The sequence below is a fragment of the Balaenoptera borealis genome (genome assembly GCF_965194805.1).
Source record: "Balaenoptera borealis genome assembly, chromosome: 14".
Lineage (NCBI taxonomy): Eukaryota > Metazoa > Chordata > Mammalia > Artiodactyla > Balaenopteridae > Balaenoptera > Balaenoptera borealis.
Window position 1 is genome coordinate 83415043 of NC_138875.1, and position 20516 is coordinate 83435558.

Genomic DNA, 20516 nt, shown 5'->3' on the forward strand with positions numbered 1-20516 from the left:
ATGGGTCAATTTAAAAGGTTGAAGAATATCTACCATTGGTCACACTACAGGAGGCCAGGGACCATCATATTAAAATGGGTGGGTCTTTTCCATCCAGAGCAAAGAAGGGGTAGGTGGGGCTTACTGTGGGAAGTCATAAACCACAGAGAGATTAACCTAATCATCCTGGCTCTTTTCCACACTCCACCGTGCCAAGCAAACATCCTCTGAGCAGTCAGCATGAGAGTGCTTGGAAAAGAGTCATAATAATTACCCAGTATTTTCTGGATAGATCCTTGATATGTCTTCTATATGTTTCTTTCATTCTAAAGTTGTTCTCTGAGGAGCTGATGTCTTATTCCAATAATGACCCATGCTTACCTGCTCTGATATGAGGCCATCTACTGCGCAGGAATGAATACTGTAGAATTCCCTCCCATTCAGAGAAGCCATATCAAAAGTACTGCTCGCCATCAATAATTGAGCAAGAACTGTTTTTCTATAAACAAATAATGGGCAGAATGGCCCTCTCTGACAGCAAAGTAGAGATAAAAAAGTAATTCGCCTAACTTCATCTCCTCTATATTCCAGGGAATGGCAAATTGGAGATTTACTTATCTAGAATTTTAATTCATTCTTCAGAACCAAGTTAATAAAAACCAAGAAACTCCTGATTAAACTGGATATGGAGTATTTTGTAGACAGGGCTGCAGATTCTGGCTTTGTTATATTTCTGCTTTCTCAGTTAACATCTCAGAGCTGAAACATTCCACATTCCCCAGCAGTGTGGGGGCCAACTCAGGCTTACAATTCTGACTAAAAATCACCCTGTGCTTCTAGCTTATCCGAATTTTCTGCCCCTCACTAAGCATTACACTATCCAGGAGATACACTAGCAAGTTGTGCAACTGAATAAAACCCACACTTTTCATTTAGATTCTTGCAACTGTATCATATATAATATTATCACTTTTTCTACATTTTGGTCAAATATATTTTTACATAAACTAAAAACAAACAAACAAACAAACAAAAAAAACCAGTAGTCTTGAATCTGAACTGAAAGGATCAGTATGAACTCATGGTGTACATTATGAGAGAGAAAGAGAAAAAATACTTCCTAGCTCTGTCCACTAAAAAGACCTAAAAACAATGGCCATCCCAGTAGCAATGAGAAGTACTAATACCCAGACTGTGGTCTGTAAATATCATTTCCTACTAAAACATATCAGGCTCATAGAAGAAAGTCTAATTCCAAGACTGGGGTAGGAAATGTAAAACATGAGCCTAGAAACTATCTTAATCATACCAGAAAGCAAGGATGTTATCAAAGACAAATAGTATTTTAAAAGGACTCAGAAATTAACTTGAAAAGCCTCCTACCAGCCAAAAATGGGACAATTTGAGCATCATTAAGGGAAATGTTTGCAACCTAAATTTCATTACATCTATGGTTCATAATAACATTAAAAAGATAAGAAACCAAAAAAATTAAAAACTAACCCTAATTAATCATTTTTAATGTTAGAGGCAACCAATTCATTTTGAAAACTGAAAAATAAAAATAAGAATCAAGCATGCACCCTGACTTTCCTGTATGAACTATACTCCAGGATAACCAAATAGCTGATGAGAGGATGTTTCTCTTTTCAGAAGTAGTCCAGCTTCAACATCGTTAATTATTAGAGAAATGCAAGTCAAAACTACAATGAGGTACCACCTCACACCAGTCAGAATGGCCATCATTAAGACGTCTACAAATAACAAATGCTGGAGAGGGTGTGGAGAGAAGGGAACCCTCCTACACGGTTGGTCGGAATCTAAATTGGTGCAGCCACTGTGGAAAACAGTATGGAGGTTCCTCAAAAAACTGAAAATAGAGTTGCCATATGATCCAGCAATCCTACTCCTGGGCATATATATGGACAAAAACATAATTCAAAAAGACACATGCACCCCTATGTTCATAGCAGCACTATTCACAATAGCCAAGACATGGAAACAACCTAAATGTCCGTTGACAGATGAGTGGATAAAGATGTGGTACATATATACAATGGAATACTACTCAGCCATAAAAAAGAATGAAATAATGCCATTTGCAGCTACATGGACGGACCTAGAGATTATCATACTAAGTAAAGTAAGTCAGAAAGAGGAAGACAAAAACAAGGTCCTACTGTACAGCACAGGGAACTATATTCAATATTCTGTGATAAGCCATAATGGAAAAGAATATAAAAAAGAATGTATATATGTATAACTGATTCACTTTGCTGTACAACAGAAATTAACACAACATTGTAAATCAACTATATTTCAATAAAAAAAGTAGTCCTGCTAATAAATGAAGAAGGAATCATAGTAGCAACATTTTATTATCCCTCATGAAATAAATGGACAGGCACTGATAATCAATGGCACAAAAAAATCACAAAAAAAGAGACAACCAGACATTATTCCCTCCAAATGAAAGTATAAAATACCACTTAGAGAATATTCTTGACCAAAAAAAAAAAATCAAAACAGAACCTGTTCAAGCTTCTAGATCTAATATATAGGAAATACAGGAAACAGAGGAACATTTTAAAAGGACACCATCAGGCTGCAATCAGTAAAACACCAACTATGGGAAATGCTATAGGATAAATAAACAAGTTTCAATTAAAAAAACTGCAAGAAAATTATTAAATGAATGGATAAATAAGGAGGGAAGAGAGCCTATAGATTGAAAGAGACAAATATATCAACCAAATGCAGTGTATAAATCCTGTATGGATCCTAATTAAAACAAAGACACTGGGGGGGAAAAAAAACAGGAAAGGAAAAAAAGAAAGAAAAAGAGACAATCAAGGAAATCTGAACATTGTTTGGATATCTGCCAATATTAAGGAAGTAATAAAATTTTCAAATGTGGTATGTTAAGTTTTTTAAAAGTTTTTATTTTTTAAAGATACGTTCTGAGATATTTGTAGATGAAATTATATGAAGTCTAAGATTTACTTCAAATAATCCAGTTGGGGCGGGGGGTATAGATGAAACAAGAATGGCCATGATTGCTATAGCTGAGGGACACACGAGGGTTTACTGAACTATTTTCTCTACCTTTGTATATGGTTAAATTTTTCCATTATAAAAAGGTTTTTAAAAAATTCTAGCATCCTTGAATAATGCTTTGTTATGTAGCTCAGTATTTTCTGAGGTTACAGAATGCTCTTCACACTAAACTCTCTTGCCAAGGTTCTTGTCAGGTAACCCATGGCTGTCATTTGAGCCTTCTGTGTAGAAATACATAACAACATATATACCCTCATGACTTCTGGATAAAATGATAAATGCCTTAGCACTAAAATTCAATTTATTCTATATTTTTTCAAACTAACTTTAAACCTGAAAAAGTATATTGCCTTTAGTTCATTAAAGATTATAAATAGTCTTATTTATACCACTTAAAGTAAGCATTCATATAAAAAATCAAATTTCACACTCACAGATATAACCACAAAGAGCTCTATCACCACAGTTGGCAGACACTAAGGAAACTAAGCATTATCAGATATATTGAATTTCAAACCTGAACATGTATCTTTTGTGGCTTTTCCACAAATTCTTTGTTATAATCTAGAGATTAGCAATGACAGGAGAACATTTATTCTTTGCTTCCTTCTCACTTTAAGACTATCGATAACACAGACCATGGTATTAATGAAAATGTTCACCAACAAGATTATAGACCTAAATATGTGAGCCAAAAGGAGTGGTCTTACCTGTTGCCTATATAGTGACAGTTTGCCTTCAATTGGCTCATTTCTCATCATTTTCTTTTCAATCAGCTGACTGATCTGTGTGTTTATTTCATTTATCTAAAACAGTATGAAAATAAAAAGGTTAAAACTCTGCCTACGAATACCCAAACTAAGGGACATCTGGCCAAACAAAGCTTTGAATTTACAGTTGTTATTATCAGTAATTTGATGGGAGGATCAGCTCCATTAACATTATGAGTGGGCTGTTACGATTACTTTTAGAGACAACTTGCATTTCACAGTTCATGATATATATTTACACAATTTGATTACTTACATGGATTTAACCATCCATATCTAAATTATCCTAAAGTATTCTACATGAAATATTTATATATTACTATCAAAAAGATGATTTCTAAAAATCTGAAGTTATCCCTTCACCTAGGCTGTGACTTTCATGTAACTGTAAGTGATAAAGCAAATCTGGACTAACATTCCCCAGGGATTTAGTACAAGGAATTCACGAACCCAGCTGAGAGTTGACATGAATGACATCTAAAAACCCTTCCTATTCTAATGAATGATCTGTGATTCTATAATAGCTGTCATTTATCCTACTCATTAATCTAAGCTTTTCTCAAATGTAGTAAAACTGAATAAAGCCAATAGAAGCATATAGTCCTATAATAAATTTTTTTTAATTACATGGCTTTCAGTATAACTATCCTTTGAAAAAACTAGAATTTTCCTGTTAATCCTATAACATTAAACTGAGCCAAAACTGACTTGGACAACTGATTTCTATACATAAATTAAAAGAATAAAATCATTAGAATTATGTATTTAATTGTAGTGGCTATTAAGCACATTAAAGTCAAAATCTTTCAATCAATTTTCATGATATTTAATTATTTAAAAAAATATACCTCTGATTAGTGTTTTTAGGGAAGAAAAATGTTATGATACCAGGTTTCAATGAGCATTACAAGGAAGTTTAGTAATTCCATAGCAGGCATAAAAAGCTAATAAAAAACATTAGCTTTAAATACAAAATTGCTATAATATTATTCTTGGAAATAAAAAGTAATCACATTTATGATATTTAAAAAATTGTCAACTAAATTATTATATTATGAATATATAAACTGAGTCAATCATATACATTAATTTATATATCCAAGTTACCCAGTTTCCTAATCAGTTGACTAGGTTTTTATAACACCATGTGGATTAAGTGACAGCATTACGTGCTATAATTTCTCATAAAGAACAACTCCTCATAAGAGCTGTCAGCTCTTAGCACAGGTTAACTTAAGAGTCAAGAGTAGGACACTACAGAAAGCAGTTCACATAATTTTCACAGGACTGGGGATGAGATAAAATTGGAAGCTTATAAAAAGAAGACGATTGTTACTTACTTTAGATTCAAGTTCAAGAAGATCAGAATGACCCATAGCAGGCTCTGAAACCACCTTCTGTAAAAACTGCAATTCTTTTTTCTTGTTCTCTAATTCTTTAGGAAATTTTTCAGTTACCATATATGAATTAAACTTTATCTCCTCCTCTAGCCTCTTCATTAAACCTATAAAAATAAAATAAATGAATATTCAGCCCAAGAGAGTAGGTAAAGTGATGCTTTGTACATTTTAAAACATAAGACCTGGATAGTAGGGCACATCCATTGAAAGCATTCTGTATAATACCTAGTATAGAATAAAAGATTGGCCACTGAAATTTTTTTGCTGTTAATTAGAGTGATAACGAAGGACAATTTACATAGAAGAATATTTAAATTATAGAAGAAGAAATATTATGATCTTTCCAAATTACCACCTAATTCTTTTACAGTCCACAATATGCAAAAATAACCTTTACAGTGCCAAATATTTTGTTGGGTCATATTTTGTCGTCTAAGTATTTAAGGAATCCATGAACCAAATGACAACACAAATGAAATCTAATCCAGGTTATTTCTTCTATAAGTGGTCATTTATTCTTCTTCTTTTGCAGTACTTATGATGCAATTTATATTCCTATTCTAATACTTCATAAATGGTAATACATTATCATTTTTAGCTTTAAACCAATGAAGATATTACTAAAGGTATAAGTTAAAATCTGAAAAAGAGAAATTATCTACATTCATAAACATTTTCAGTTTTCCATGTTTGGTAGTTTTGATTTTGTAAAGTATTAGTTTACAGTTAAGTGGCAACTTAAATTACATTTTTAAGATTTAAGTTTTCTTATTCTGGCAGAGTGAACAAACATACACATATACAGGTTTTCAGTGAATAATGGTTTTGTTATAAATTCCCAGCCTTGAGAGCTTTAAAAAGTTTATTTCAGATCTTTCCATTACACATTTACAAATTCTGGCTTGACTTTTTAAAACACTGGATTTCCGGTTTAAGTAACCTACGTACGTAGATTGCATAATAAATCTCGGCCAAAGCCTTAAAATTATTTTTAGTTCTGCTGTGCTAACCATATATTAATGTGTAAAAATTTATTAATGGCAAATTCACGAGTTTTCCATTCATCCCTACAATTTTCCACCTCTTTTTTTAGGGACTGGGGAAAGGAAGGAAAGTGTTTACTGAATCACACTATAATTAGGCAGACATTCCTATATGGTTTCCAATTAGCTCTACAACCTGGCTTCTTTGGCTATTAGATGACTAGTTTTTCCACCTTCAAGTTCTTAAACATAGTGCATGTAATCAGAGATGCAAGAAATCAAAATCTAAAATGTTTTTAAAGATTTAAAATTCTTAAATATTACTTTCCTTATTTAAAAAAAGTTTCTAATTCTAGAAAATACAAACCAATCTATAGTAACAGAAAGCAGATCAATGGTTGCCTGAGGTGGGTTAGAGAGGCAGAGAGGGGCAGGAGTGAGAAATTACAAAGCGGCACAAGGAAATGTTTAGGGGTGATGGATATATTTGTTATTTTGATTAAGGTTGACAGTTTCACTAGTGTATACGTATGTCAAAACTTATCAAGTGTATATACTCTAAACGTGCTGTTTACTGTATGTCCATTTTACCTCAGTAAAGCTATTAAAAAACATAAAAACAGAGTTTCCATCACATTTTAAATTCTTCTCTTAAAAATTTTAACTTATACTTTGAAAAGTGGACACGTTTCTATGCAGTTTTTAAAAAATTATCTTTGAAAATCCTGGTGAAATTAAATATAAGGTCACTTAAGATCTCCGGAAACATTTTGATTAAAAACCCTCTGAAAACGTCTCACTGATCCTACTACAACTGAATGAGTAGCTTCTTTTACATAATAAATCTCAGGAATATGTAGAGTATAAAGATGAATTAACTTAAGTGAATATTTTATAATACAGCTGTTACTCTGAAAAAATACAAATTACACTGTTATACTAAAAATACTTTTATGTTATTTAAGCAAATAGAAATTTCTTGTAAGCCATTTGTTGTTACTAAAAAATTTCGATGGACCTTATTAAACTAAATACCTGAAGCAACTGAACATCTGTTTAATTTACTCTTTTCCTAGGCTGCTGAATATAATCCTTAAGACTCTGCTTCCCAGAAAGATGTCAACAAAGCAGGAACTCCTTAACTTCCTGCTCCCCACTCCCTGTCCATCCACAAAGAACATATATTGCACACATAATACCTTATTTTTTTTTTTAATACCTTATTTTTATATTTTCAGCCATTTTTTTTTCTTACTTGGTTTCCCTCCTACCTGTGGAAAACATAATTTTCTTCCTATGCAGGGGTAAGGTCTCTACTCCCACCTCCCAACTATTTAACAGATTGTTTACTGAATGCTGGCTGTGTGTAATCTGTGTGCTAAGGCCTGAAAATAGAAAGAACAATTATGACTTGGTGACTAGCCTGGAGTTTAGCTGTGTCAGAGTCAGATATGCCAACAATTAACATATTATGGCAATTGCTGTAGAACATTCAGTGCAATACAGGGACACAGTGGGAGCACACAGGAAAGGTTGTTACCAATTCTCACCTTTTCCTCCTGAATCTTCCAATCTTCCTTTGTCTGACTGGCTCTCCAGCAATGTGAACACCACTAGACCACTACCCTGCCTCAATCTATGCACAGTAATATATTTCTCAATCATTTGCACACTCTCTCCCTCGTCTTCTTTTCAAAGACAAGCAGTCAGAAGAAGCCTGCCCTTTTATCTCTACTTCTTCCTCCATCATTTGCTTAGCCTACTACATTTATGTTCTTTTAGGTCACTGTGCCTTGGCATGGAATGTCTTCCACTCCTCTACCTCTCCAGCTTTAATTTAACTCAATTGCCACACCTCCAGGAAACCATTTGACTCTGTGTTAGCGTTTAGTGCTCTTTGCCTCTGTGTTCTCATCAGAGCCTGTGCTGAGCTCCATTGGTGTATTTGTCACACTGCATTATAATTGTCCACTGCTTTCATTTCTCCATTAGACTGTGAGCACTTTAATAGAAATAGCTTTTCTTTCTATTCCTAGCACTTAGCACAGTATCTGACATGTAGCAGATGTTCAATAAACACTGAATTAATGGACTATTGGTTTTGAGCCAATTATTTATATTACTGCGTAACAACGCAACTGATTTTATTGTTTAGCATCATCTACTAACATATTGCTTATATTAATATTTTAAACCAACATCTCGAGAGATGCCCAAAACAGAACAACTTTATTTGTCCATTTTATTACTAAATAATTATGTATTTCCTGGCCCAAACAATTCTATTTAGTCTAGAAAGCCAAAGCAAAACAAAGTCTATCAATTCAAACAAAAAATGAAATATTACTAATACTATAAATGTCTTTGGATATTCTGTTTAGTTACCAGAATTAAAACATAATAGCAAGAAATATTTAACCTAATAAAATTGAGGATAACAGACACTGCAAAAACACATGTTCAGGCTAACATTTTAAGTTGTATTAAACTGTACTGATCAATCAATTTTTCTGCATACCAAATCTTTCAATTCTTGTATACATTACCTTCATTTTCAAAAATTCACTATTAATGTTAAGTTCTAGAAATTTCTTAGCAAGGATAGACATATGAAAACAAATTGCTTACTGATATTAATTTTTAAATGGCTATAATTTAAGGAATTTCTTTTGAAGATTTATCTTAATTTTTTACAGTAAAGATGTGAAGGAACCTACATCAAACCCAAAGAACATATACTAAAAAGATGTACTATATATAATACTAAGGAGGAAAAAAGCACTAAAAAATTACTTTCTTTTGTCCTAAACATTCTCCTAAAAAGTGAAAACCTAGTGAATAAAGAATCAAATGACACCAACAACTAAATGCATGGAAACTTCCAGGTATTGCTTGAATCTGAACTTATGACTGAGAGGAGTCAGAGATTCTATGGAAAGCCACTAATTAATATGTATGAACCATACATTTTATAGGGAGTACTCTACTGGTTTCTTAAATATCAATTAATACGTATTTCCTTGATTTTAAGATGCCATCCATTATAAGACACCATCAACTAAATTACAAATACCATGTGAAATGCATACATAAAGTAAAAGATGTATCCCAATTGCAAAAACAATTAAAATGGTAAAGAACATGTGTCTACAAACAAGGAAATACTGTATTATCTCTTTCAACAGCTTTATTGAGATATAACTTACCACACAGCCATACAATTCATCTGTTTAAAGTGTACAATTCAATGGCTTTTAGTATATTCACAGAATTGTGTAACGATTACGACAATCAATTTTAGACCATTTTAATCAGCTTCAAAAGAAGCCACTATACCCACTAGCAGTCACTTCTTCCCCCCATCATCCACCTACCAACACAGCTGTCCTCCCCTACAGTTCCTCAACCCTAGGCAATCAATAGTTTGACTTCCATCTCTATGGATTTGCTTATTCTGGAAATTTCATACAAATGGGATCATGTAATATGTTTTTGTGACTAGTTTCTTTCACTTAAGATGTTTTTGGGGTTCATCCATATTGTAGCATGTATCAACACTTCATTCCTTTTATTGTTGGATAACATTCCACTGTATGGATATGCTACAGTTCATTTATTCATTCATCAGTTTAGGGATACTGGGGTTGTTTTTACTTTTTGGCTATTATGAACAATGCTGCTATGAACATTTACGTACAAGTTTTTGTGTGGACATATGTTTTAAACTCTCTTGGGTAGAATAAAATTGCCAGATCATATGGTAATTCTAGGTTTAACACTTTGAGGAACTGCCAAACTGTTTTCCAAAGTGGATGCATCATTTTACATTCCCACTAGCAAAGTATGCAGGTTCCAATTTCTCTACATCCTTGTCAACACCTGTTATTGACTGTCTTTTTTATTACAGTCGTTCTGTATATTATATCTTAGAGTATAATATTTCACAGAATACTAGAAAAAGATAAATTAACCTTCCCATAGCTGGATATTTATATTGAAATATTTCTCCAATACCAATGAGAACTTTTTACTGCTCTTCCAATTTACATGGTCTCCCTTCTGATGAGCACACTTAAAAAATGCCTAGGATAGGTTTGGTGGTATAATCTGGGATATCAGAACAATGTATCCTCTATGTAAAGCTAATGTGCCAACAGAGCCAGGGATACCCATGTCATTAGCACAACCCAAAATATGAAACAACACTCAGTTTTAAGGGTCCAGCATTTTACTTTTTCTTTATAGCCCTGGCACTAAAACAATATTCACATTTTTTCCATCCATCATTCTCATAAAATCCATTCTAAGTATTTTACACATTCACACACCAGAGAGCCTCTCTCCATGGTGGTTTTCATTAGTTCACCCTCTGACAAAACACTGAAAGGGAATTTAAAAACCACAGGTGAACACTTAAGGATGTCTTCATCAGGGCTGTCACTTACTAGCTAGGAAATGATGCCCTAAAATGCTGAGCTATCACTTGACGATAATTAGTTCCCATTAGTAAGGAAGACTACTGATTTAAACTAATATTCTCACTAATATGATGACTTATATCATATTATATGATCATCTATGTCATATAATATAATTTCCACTTACTTTCAGGCTTCGCATCTGCTGCTGCATGGCGCATACTTTTCAACTGGTTTTGTATTCTTTGCAGTCTCTGCACTGCATGAAATAGCTTTAAAATACAATTAGATCTGTTACTTCCTTAGTCTAATGAAACCTACCATTCATATAGACATGCAATGAAAAATACAAGTTCCACATAATTATTATGCTGTAAAGGGAACAAATGATAATAACTAAGAAATTATTAAGCTAAACCCAAAATGTAATTGGTTTGCTCAATACCTTTTCATGTAAAACTTAAAAGAAAAGCTTTCAGACATTTTTTCTTTAGTTATTTGTTGAATTAGGTGATCAAGGAAAAATGCTGGTTAGAAAAGTATATGCACCAGGCTTTTCTTGTTAAAACATGGTTTTCTTTATTCTAAGGAATGCTAGCATTCTCAGAAATGATGGCTCAGGAATCAGAAACTGATGCTAAGTAACCATTCAGGGCATGGGCAATGCAGCTTACTGCTGCAGGGTAATTATTATGATGCCAAGCCAAGTTCCAAAAGAGCCAAACATCTAACCTGCTCACTTAGTAGGAAATGAAGCTGATTTGAAATATATTTTTAATGTACAAGTCTACTCAGTTTTAAGATAGATTTTTTTTTAAATTAATTAATTAGTTTATTTATTTTTGGCTGTGTTGGGTCTTCGTTTCTGTGAGAGGGATTTCTCTAGTTGTGGCAAGTGGGGGCCACTCTTCATCGCGGTGCGCGGGCCTCTCACTATCGCGGCCTCTTTTGTTGCGGAGCACAGGCTCCAGACGCGCAGGCTCGGTAGTTGTGGCTCACGGGCCTAGTTGCTCCGCGGCATGTGGGATCTTCCCAGACCAGGGCTCGAACCCGTGTCCTCTCCATTAGCAGGCAGATTCTCAACCACTGCGCCACCAGGGAAGCCCCTAAGATAGATTTTTAATAAAATACAAGAAATACTTTCTGGCCGGGAATTCCCTGGTGGCGCAGTGGTTAAGAATCTGCCTGCCAGTGCAGGGGACACAGGTTCGAGTCCTGGTCCGGGAGGATCCCACATGCCGCAGAGCAACTAAGCCCATGCGCCACAACTACTGAGCCTGTGCTCTAGAGCCCATGAGCCACAACCACTGAGCCCATGCGCCGCAACTACTGAAGCCCATGTGCCTAGAGCCCATGCTCCGCAACAAGAGAAGCCTCTGCAATGAGAAGCCAGCGCACCACAGCGAAGAGTAGCCCCTGCTCGCCGCAACTAAAGAAAACCTGCACGCAGCAACGAGGACCAAATGCAGCCAAAAATAAATAAATAAATTAAAAAAAAAAAAGAAATACTTTCTGGCCAAATTATTTTTTCTTTAAGGCAGAGTAAAAACGTGGAGTGTGGGTAATTTTGGGCCTTTTCAAGATCTGCTTATTTGCCCATGGAGTAGAGTGTAAAGAATACCGTGATCAGTGGAATAAAATGGATGTTCTTTCATAGCCCCAGAATCTCAGGACACTCTTTAGAGATTCTAGAAGTTTTATTAGCAGTTAATCTTACTGCTTAACATTACAATGGATATTCTGTAAGGCTGGAACAACATGAGTTAAGCATGGGCCAAAAGATAGTGTATAGATACCTACAGAGAATAGAACCCAAAAGATGGTATTGTTTTTGCTGTTGGTGCCACACAATACTCTTAAAAAGAGTATTTCATCATGTTAACAAAGGGAAACGTGAACTTCTACAATTCTAAAAAATCTTCTTTACATTTGAATGATCAGCAGGAACGATTTCTTTCACAATGAGAATATAAACTTTTATGTGGGTACCTGATTCTTTTGTTCCTGTTTCTGTTGTGCAAGAAATTCTTCTCTCTCTTTCTCAACTCGAAGTTGCCTTGCTATTTTAAGCATCCGTTGATGATTCTGAACTGTCTCCACCTACAGTGAGGGAATAAATAGTATATGTTACTATCAGGTTTAAGAAAGACATGAGCATGTCACATGACTCAGACATCCACTTATCATTTCCTTTTGGTAAACTGTATTCCCTAGAGATGACACTAAAGTTTAGGACTCCAGGTCCTTAACAAGTTTTGGGCTACTGCCTAGGGAGATTCCCTTTCCATCAATGTATTTGACTCCAGCCTCCGATGTACACTCATGCCTTGCTTAATCTTTATTTGCATTCCTAAATCTTTGCAAGTCCTTGGGACTTGGGGCCAAAGTCCTACAGTGCTAATTCTTGCCTTACCCTTTTCTTCAAACGTTCAACTCTCTTAATGAGCTGATCCTTTTCTTCCTCCATTGCACTGATATCCTAAAAAGTAGTCAAGAAGACATTATAAGAAAAAGTATTTTGTCTGTAGAATTCAGATAAGGTTTTTACATGATTATGCATCTACCATTTCCATCATTTATAACCAGAGCATTAAGGAACAAAGATCCTCTTTTGGATGAAGGGCATTTCTATTCCCACCCCTCACCCCAGGGTTCTTTATGCAGGGTAATTTATTTGGTAGCTTGGTGTTCATCTAGAAAAGCAACTGAAACAGGTTACAAAGTAGCAAGGTAAAGCTGCCAACCAGACCATTTGTGTTCTGATTCCAAATATGGGCACATGATTTTTCAAAAATCTTCTATAATGGAAAGTGTACAGGTCTAAAAACATGAACAACAGCTGCTGACATCCCGTCTGCTCTGTTAAATACCAAACTATATATTCTGTCAATTTTCCATCAAAATTATTTTTAAGGCTATGGTGTTTTCAAGACATAAATTTGTATCTGGTTTTGTCAATTAAGCAATTCTCTTTCTAAAAATAAAGATTTCAAAAATGTCTTTTAACCAGCTCCACAATAGTTTCTAGTGAAAACAAACAAACAAAAAATCCTTCCTAACCAAAAAACTAATAGGCTAACTCTCACAGTAATAATAAAAGGAAAAATATATACGGTATTCAGTACTGACAGGATTTGGGGAAATAGGCACTGTTACTACTGGTGGCATTATACTGAAGAACAATATCAAAAGTCTTAAAATAAATGTGTATGCATTCTGGCTCAGTAATTTCACCTCTGGGAATCTATAAAGATTCTCATAGATGTCAATTATATCTAAAATTTGGAAATGACCCAAATGTCTGAGGATTATTAAGTAAATTATGGCACAACACAATGAAAATCACTAAAAATTATGAAGAATGTTGAATGACATGAGAAAAAGTCATGATATGACATTACTTGAAAGAAGCAGATTATAACATTTATATATAATACAATACCAAGAAAAAGGTTTAAATATATTCACTAAAATATCAGTAGCAGTTATCACTAGAGCATGGCATTTTGAGTGAATTATTTTCTATTTTTGCTTAATCATACTTCTTTACAAAGAATATGTTGAAAAATACTTTGGTAATAATTAATAAAATTAAAATCACAGACTCTAGGTTATTTTATCATTTTAGTTTACTCACATCACATAATGGAGGAACCGTAGGTGGACATCACTCTTATTCCATACTTTGTGATAACTATCTACTTATGGGTCTTTCTTTTCCATTAGATGTGAGTTCATCTTTCATTTCTTATACATTCAGCAAACTCTTATTGAGAACCTACCACATGCAGGGCACTGTGATATGCACTGGGGATACTGTGGTGAACAAGATACGTAGACGTGGTCCCTGCCCTCACTGGGTTTAAATACAGTTGATAAGACAGACATTAAAATAGTCATAAGTGTAATGAGTGTTATGAAACAGAAAGAACTGGGGGGAACTAATCTATCTAGGGAATCAGGGAAGGCCTCCCTGAGGAAGCAACTTCTAATGTTTCCTGTTTGAATGAGAAGATAAAGATGTGATTTCTAAAAATACAAAATCCATGAAAGTGAGAATTAGCAATGGTTTAGAGAAAGAACTTTCACACCTAGCAAGAATATAAAGACATTTTTTGGAGAACACTAAGTAACATACATCAAAAGTCCTAAAAATTCTCTTATGCTTTAATAAGCAATTCTACTTCTAGGAATTTATTCTAAGGAAACAATCACAGGTACCCCCAAATAAATTTATGTAGAAGATAATCACAGCATTATCTATGACAGCAAAAAATGAAAACAAAACACCAAAAATTGTTAGACTATCCATACCACAGAATATTAAATTAATATTAATAAGTAATTAATATTAATTAATTTAGTCATGAAAAATCATACCGTAGAAAGATAACAATGGGAATATATTCACATGTAATGATTAAAAAAACAAATAATTATGTATAGCATGATCCCAAATACACACAGATATATACTTTTTTTTCTATATCATATATATATATATATATATATATATATATATTAGATAAAGACCCAAATTTTAATTGCTTTTAATCCATGGTAATGGTCTATATAGTACATAAGAACTAATTATGAATTTACCCTGGCCTCATTAATTTCTTCAGTAAAGAATCAGCAAAGGTCTTACAAAAGAAAATTTGCCATTTGCTATCACTAGTTTCCACATACTCTTAAGACTCATACTGAATTTAATTCAAGTCCAAAAAAAAATGGTTATTATGTTTTTTTCCTTTACCCTTCTTATTTCTGCTGTAGAAAATCCAGATGTCTTGAGCTGCTCACATTCTTTATGCAAAGTTTTAAAGGCTTCCATCAAATCTTCATACTAAAAGAACAAGTTAAAAAATTATAAACTAGTGACTAGATCCAGTAGGCTTTTCTTAATCAGGTTATCTATTAACTTAAAGTGATTACTTAATCGGTATAGAACAGCATTTAAATATATCCTTAAACATTTATATAGGACACAAAAAAAGTTGGTGTATATAATCTGGCCTCTAAAGACTTCTCTGGTTACTTCCCTAACTAACACTCTATTCACTAGCTTTGTTGATCTTCTTTCAATCCCTGGAATATTCCACCTTCACTTTATACACCCTATTCCCTCTGAGAATACTCTATGACTCCCTCACCCTTTGCCAGGGTAGCTCCTATTAATCCTTCAGGTCTCAGCACAGACACCACTATCCTCAAAGAAGCCTTCTCTAGCCCTGTACCTATTCCATATCAGAGTACCATGATATCAGAGTAAATATCATATAAAATTATAATTGCTAGTTACTTGTCTCTCTCCCTCCTTTAGACAGTGAGAGTCAGGAGGATAAGAATCATATTACTTGTGGAGACTTCTACATTCCTAGGGCCTAGCATAGTGCATAACCTATACAGGTGTTCAATAAAAAGTAGTTAAATGAATGAAAAAAATCAGAACTCTTATCCAAAATTTTTAAAAAATAGTTTTTTTGTGGATAATGACAGAAAATTAATAATATTTTTTCTTGACTGATCATATTCTGCAAGTCTGTAAATCAATCATTCTAAAACTCTTCATTTAGAAAGACAATGTTCATTTTTTATTAGGCTCTCTGCTAAATGGCTAAATGTGTAAGTCATTTTATACATATACTTCAAACATGCTTCGAGGCCAAACATGTCTTTATTATTATTAATCCTTCCATTAATAATTAGCTGGGTGTGTTTAGTAAAAGCCTATTAATAACCTTCCTCCAGGGATGTCCCTGGTGGTGCAGTGGTTAAGAATCCACCTGCCAGTGCAGGGGACACGGGTTTGAGCCCTGGTCCGGGAAGATCCCACGTGCCGCGGAGCAACTAAGCCTGTGCGCCACAACTACCGAGCCTGCACTCTAGAGCCCGCGAGCCACAGCTACTGAGCCCGCATGCCACAACTACTGAAGCCCGCGTGCCTAGAGCCCGCACTCTGCAACAAGAGAAGCCACCGCAACAAGAAGCCTGAGCCCCGCAACGAAGAGTAGCCCCCACTCGCCACAACTAGAGAAAGCCTGCACACAGCAACGAGGACCCAACACAGACAAATAAATAAATAAAATAAATTTATTTAAAAAATAAAATAAAATAACCTTCCTCCAGAGGAACTGGTTTCTATCTAATTTATTGATGTGGGAGGGTAGGGAGGATATAGTATTTCATAGTTACACCTCTCTATTTCTTACATTATGTAAAGCATTCAAAGGTAGGGGCTGCAGTGGTCTCATTCTGCTGTACTTTTCTCAAGGCATCTACTGTAACATTTGACACAATTATTTGCATAAATCTTTCAACCCTAGAAATGTCTTAAGAGATCAACACTGACTCTATTTTGAGTGACTGCTATGGCTACCCAAAAATAACAAAATATATGTATGAAAATACATTTAGTTGATTGTTTCGATTAATACAAATTTTGAGCACGTACCATATAGAAGCAACCCTACCAAACCCTGGAGGAAAACAAAGATGGATAAGACATGATACCTGTTTTCATAGATCTCATAATCTATTGGGAGAGATAGATTGACAGACTACTCACAACAAACTGGCACAAAACGGTCTACATACCTACTATAGGACAAAAGCACAAATGCTAAACAGAGGCAAATTTTTTTCTTTTAAATCAAAGTTCTTTGAAATCTTAAGCCTAAATTCTTTCTTTCCATAGTCTTTGATCAGCAATGTGCTTTGAAATCCCAGGACCAGGAGCCAGACCAGCCAGAATCCTGAGTAGTCAAGAGCTTTAAGACCTTAAGGCCAGAACCCAGTATCACCCCAAAACTCTGGAGAGGAAAGTACACTGAAATTGCAAATTCCTGGTCCTTTCTCTACCTTCTGCCTGATTGGAACATCCTTTGAGATCATAAGCTTGGCTTCTTTGTCTACACACAATCTTTGAAGGTGCTCACATGTCCCAATTCACCTGGCATACTGTCAATTTATAACTTTTGCTCCAGTGTAATTATTATGATAACCCCTTTCCTCTCTGATTTGGATGACAAATTATACAGTCACAGAACTGATCAACAAAGTATTCTGCAGTCCCAAGCCCAGGATCCTATCTACCCATAATTCTTTTTTTTTTTTATTTAACCCACATTTATTATTTTTTAAACATCTTTACTGGAGTATAATTGCTTTACAATGGTGTGTTAGTTTCTGCTTTATAACAGAGTGAATCAGCTATACATATACATATATCCCCATATCTCCTCTCTTTTGTGTCTCCCTCCCACCCTTCCTATCCCACCCCTCTAGGTGGTCACAAAGCACCGAGCTGATCTCCCTGTGCTATGCGGCTGCTTCCCACTAGCTATCTATTTTACATTTGGTAGTGTATATATGTCCATGCCACTCTCTCACTTCGTCCCAGCTTACCCTTCCCCCTCCCCGTGTCCTCAAGCCCATTCTCTATGTCTGCATCTTTATTCCTGTCCTGCCCCTAGGTTCTTCATAACCTTTTTTTTTTTTTAGATTCCATATATATGTGTTAGCATATGGTATTTGTTTTTCTCTTTCTGACTTACTTCACTCTGTATGACAGACTCTAGGTCCATCCACCTCATTACAAATAACTCAATTTCTCTTCTTTTTATGGCTGAGTAAAAAATATGGAATGCTTCATGAATTTGCGTGTCATCCTTGCGCAGGGGCCATGCTAATCTTCTCTGTGTCGTTCCAATATTTAGTACATGTGCTGCTGGAGCGAGCACCACAATTCTTAAGTAATAAATTATTCTAAGATCCAAATTTCAGGGGTTTTTTTTCTATCCACATACTCTATCACCAAAAAAGGTATTTGTGTGCAAAAGTCAATATTTTCACAAGAGATTACATCTGAACATTAGTTGATAACTATTTTACCTTTTGATGCCACTGGAAATACGGAGACAGCAAATAAACTAAAGTGAGATCAATATATATTTGAACGTGTGCACCTTGAAATCCACTACGGATAGCTTAAAAATACCATTTATATATTGTATACCTGTTTATTGGTATCAGCCACGGTTTCATCCTGAAGAAACTCACTTGGTACCTCAAGTTTTATTAAAAAACGAGCTAAATATGCTCTTTTCTTCAGTTCATTAGTCCTCTGAAGAAGCCAGTGGAGCACTGGGTAAATTACAGGTTTACTTCCAATCACCAGACCCTGACGAAAGTTACTCCTATAAAAAGAAAATAAACACACACACACACAGAGGCTTAAAAGTAAACCTTGAAAAGAGGTGACATTTGCTCAAAATCCAATTTACAATTTCCTGATTGCTTTCCATGACTATTTAAAAAAGATAAAACCAAGGCTAATCTAAAGTCAGTCTGCACATTAACAATAATCATAAAATTAGGCCTTTAATATATCACTAGAATATACAGGGAGGTTGTTTTGGAACCATTAACCGGTACAGTCAGCCTAAATACTTCACTTCATTGACTGGACAGGTTTAAGTCACTGTTTTTGTCTAGGATGGCAGATAAATGATAAAATGGAATCATGGATTTGCCTGACTTTTCTGATTAAGAGAAAGAACTGACTCACTTAAGACTAGTGTATGACAAAATAACATTAAGAATTCAAGATTATTTTGAAATTCAGTGATTTTCTGAGACCACTGACTTAGGGAAAACAGGTATTGCCAGAAAGACTGACTGTGAAGGTTTGGATATTAAAGCACAGCTCTGAGAAAGCAACACTTGATCAGATTCTTACATGTCCGTGGCATTTCCTGGAGGTTTGTATTTAAGGATACCAAGAAGGCTCAACATCCTTTTGGCTGTCTGCTCTGGCATCTCCTCTCTGATATCAACAACTTGCTAACAAAGAAATTGAAAAAATGTTATTATTGTATATCTAACAAAGTACAATATTTAAACTCACTGACAAAATTGTTCTTCTAGAGCATAACAGTCACAATGGTCTCTTCAAAAACAGATTAAGTATGGAGGCCCCCAGATTCCAAGTGAGGGTACATACAAGTAGGATCAGGATTCATATTAAGAAGGTCGAGCTTAAAAAAGTCTCAGTGGAAAAGACCAGTGCATGAGAGACATGAGCCAACTTGCAACACAATAAAACCTTTCGTAAAAGCATTTTCATTCCAGGACCAAATCTATTTATGTTTGAAAGTAGACAAATAATTTCTAAATAAGGTACAAGTAGATAATTTAGTTTTTGAGCTATTAAGAAACCTTAAAGATCATCTACTATCTATAGCTTTACAGGCATGGAAAATTAGGCCCAGAGAGGTTAAATAATTTGCCCTAGACGCACAGGTATTTAGTGGCAGAAACTGGCTTTCTTGCCACCCTTTTCATCACAGAGAAAAAGAAAACTCTTACCTTTGGGTCAATCTCAGCCAGAACATCACTGAGAACTTGTAATAGTTGCATTGGCTCCAGGGAATCAAATGTGATTAAGTTATAGTTCTTCCCAAAAGGCTCCTTATTGAGATTGTCCACGATGAATTTGATTTGATCACTCATAATTAGGTCTTATAATTTAAACTAAAGAGTAAAAATACAGAAAAGAATTCCTCAATATTGGTAACAAAAGTTCTGTATTAACAAAATACAGTCAACAGAAAGTCAGTATTAAGTTCATAGGAAGTAGGCATGGGAAGTATTCTACATGGCATATAAAATGCTGTGAAGAGGGTTATTTTGTTGAAAGAAAAAGAATATGCAGACTTTATTAGGAATGCTACAGTACATACTGTTAATATTTAATGACCTGTTTTTGTATATGCATCTGATCGCAATCATCTGAATTAACATTGAATTAATGTGGACAAATGAATACAAAATCCACCGACATTAACATTTCTCCCATTCAGCCTCACAATTTCTACCTAGAGGTAAAAACTTGTTAGCCTGTAAACA

At 34.6% G+C, this 20516-nt stretch overlaps 1 protein-coding gene across 9 annotated transcripts in view; it reads right to left on the reverse strand.

Annotated features, from left to right (window-relative positions):
• Window positions 1–20516, reverse strand: part of IFT81 (intraflagellar transport 81) — a 201694-nt gene that overhangs the window by 63256 nt on the left and 117922 nt on the right. For 8 of the 9 annotated variants that reach the window (XM_082355910.1, XM_082355912.1, XM_082355913.1 and 5 more), the window contains 9 exons: window positions 19977–20141; window positions 19348–19451; window positions 18625–18805; window positions 15364–15453; window positions 13021–13086; window positions 12597–12707; window positions 10795–10879; window positions 5147–5310; window positions 3747–3842 (listed from right to left, as the gene is read on the reverse strand). In XM_082355910.1, the coding sequence (XP_082212036.1) occupies window positions 3747–3842; window positions 5147–5310; window positions 10795–10879; window positions 12597–12707; window positions 13021–13086; window positions 15364–15453; window positions 18625–18805; window positions 19348–19451; window positions 19977–20120 (1041 nt within the window). In that variant the 5' untranslated portion in view covers window positions 20121–20141. The other variant, XM_082355915.1, reaches the window with a different exon arrangement.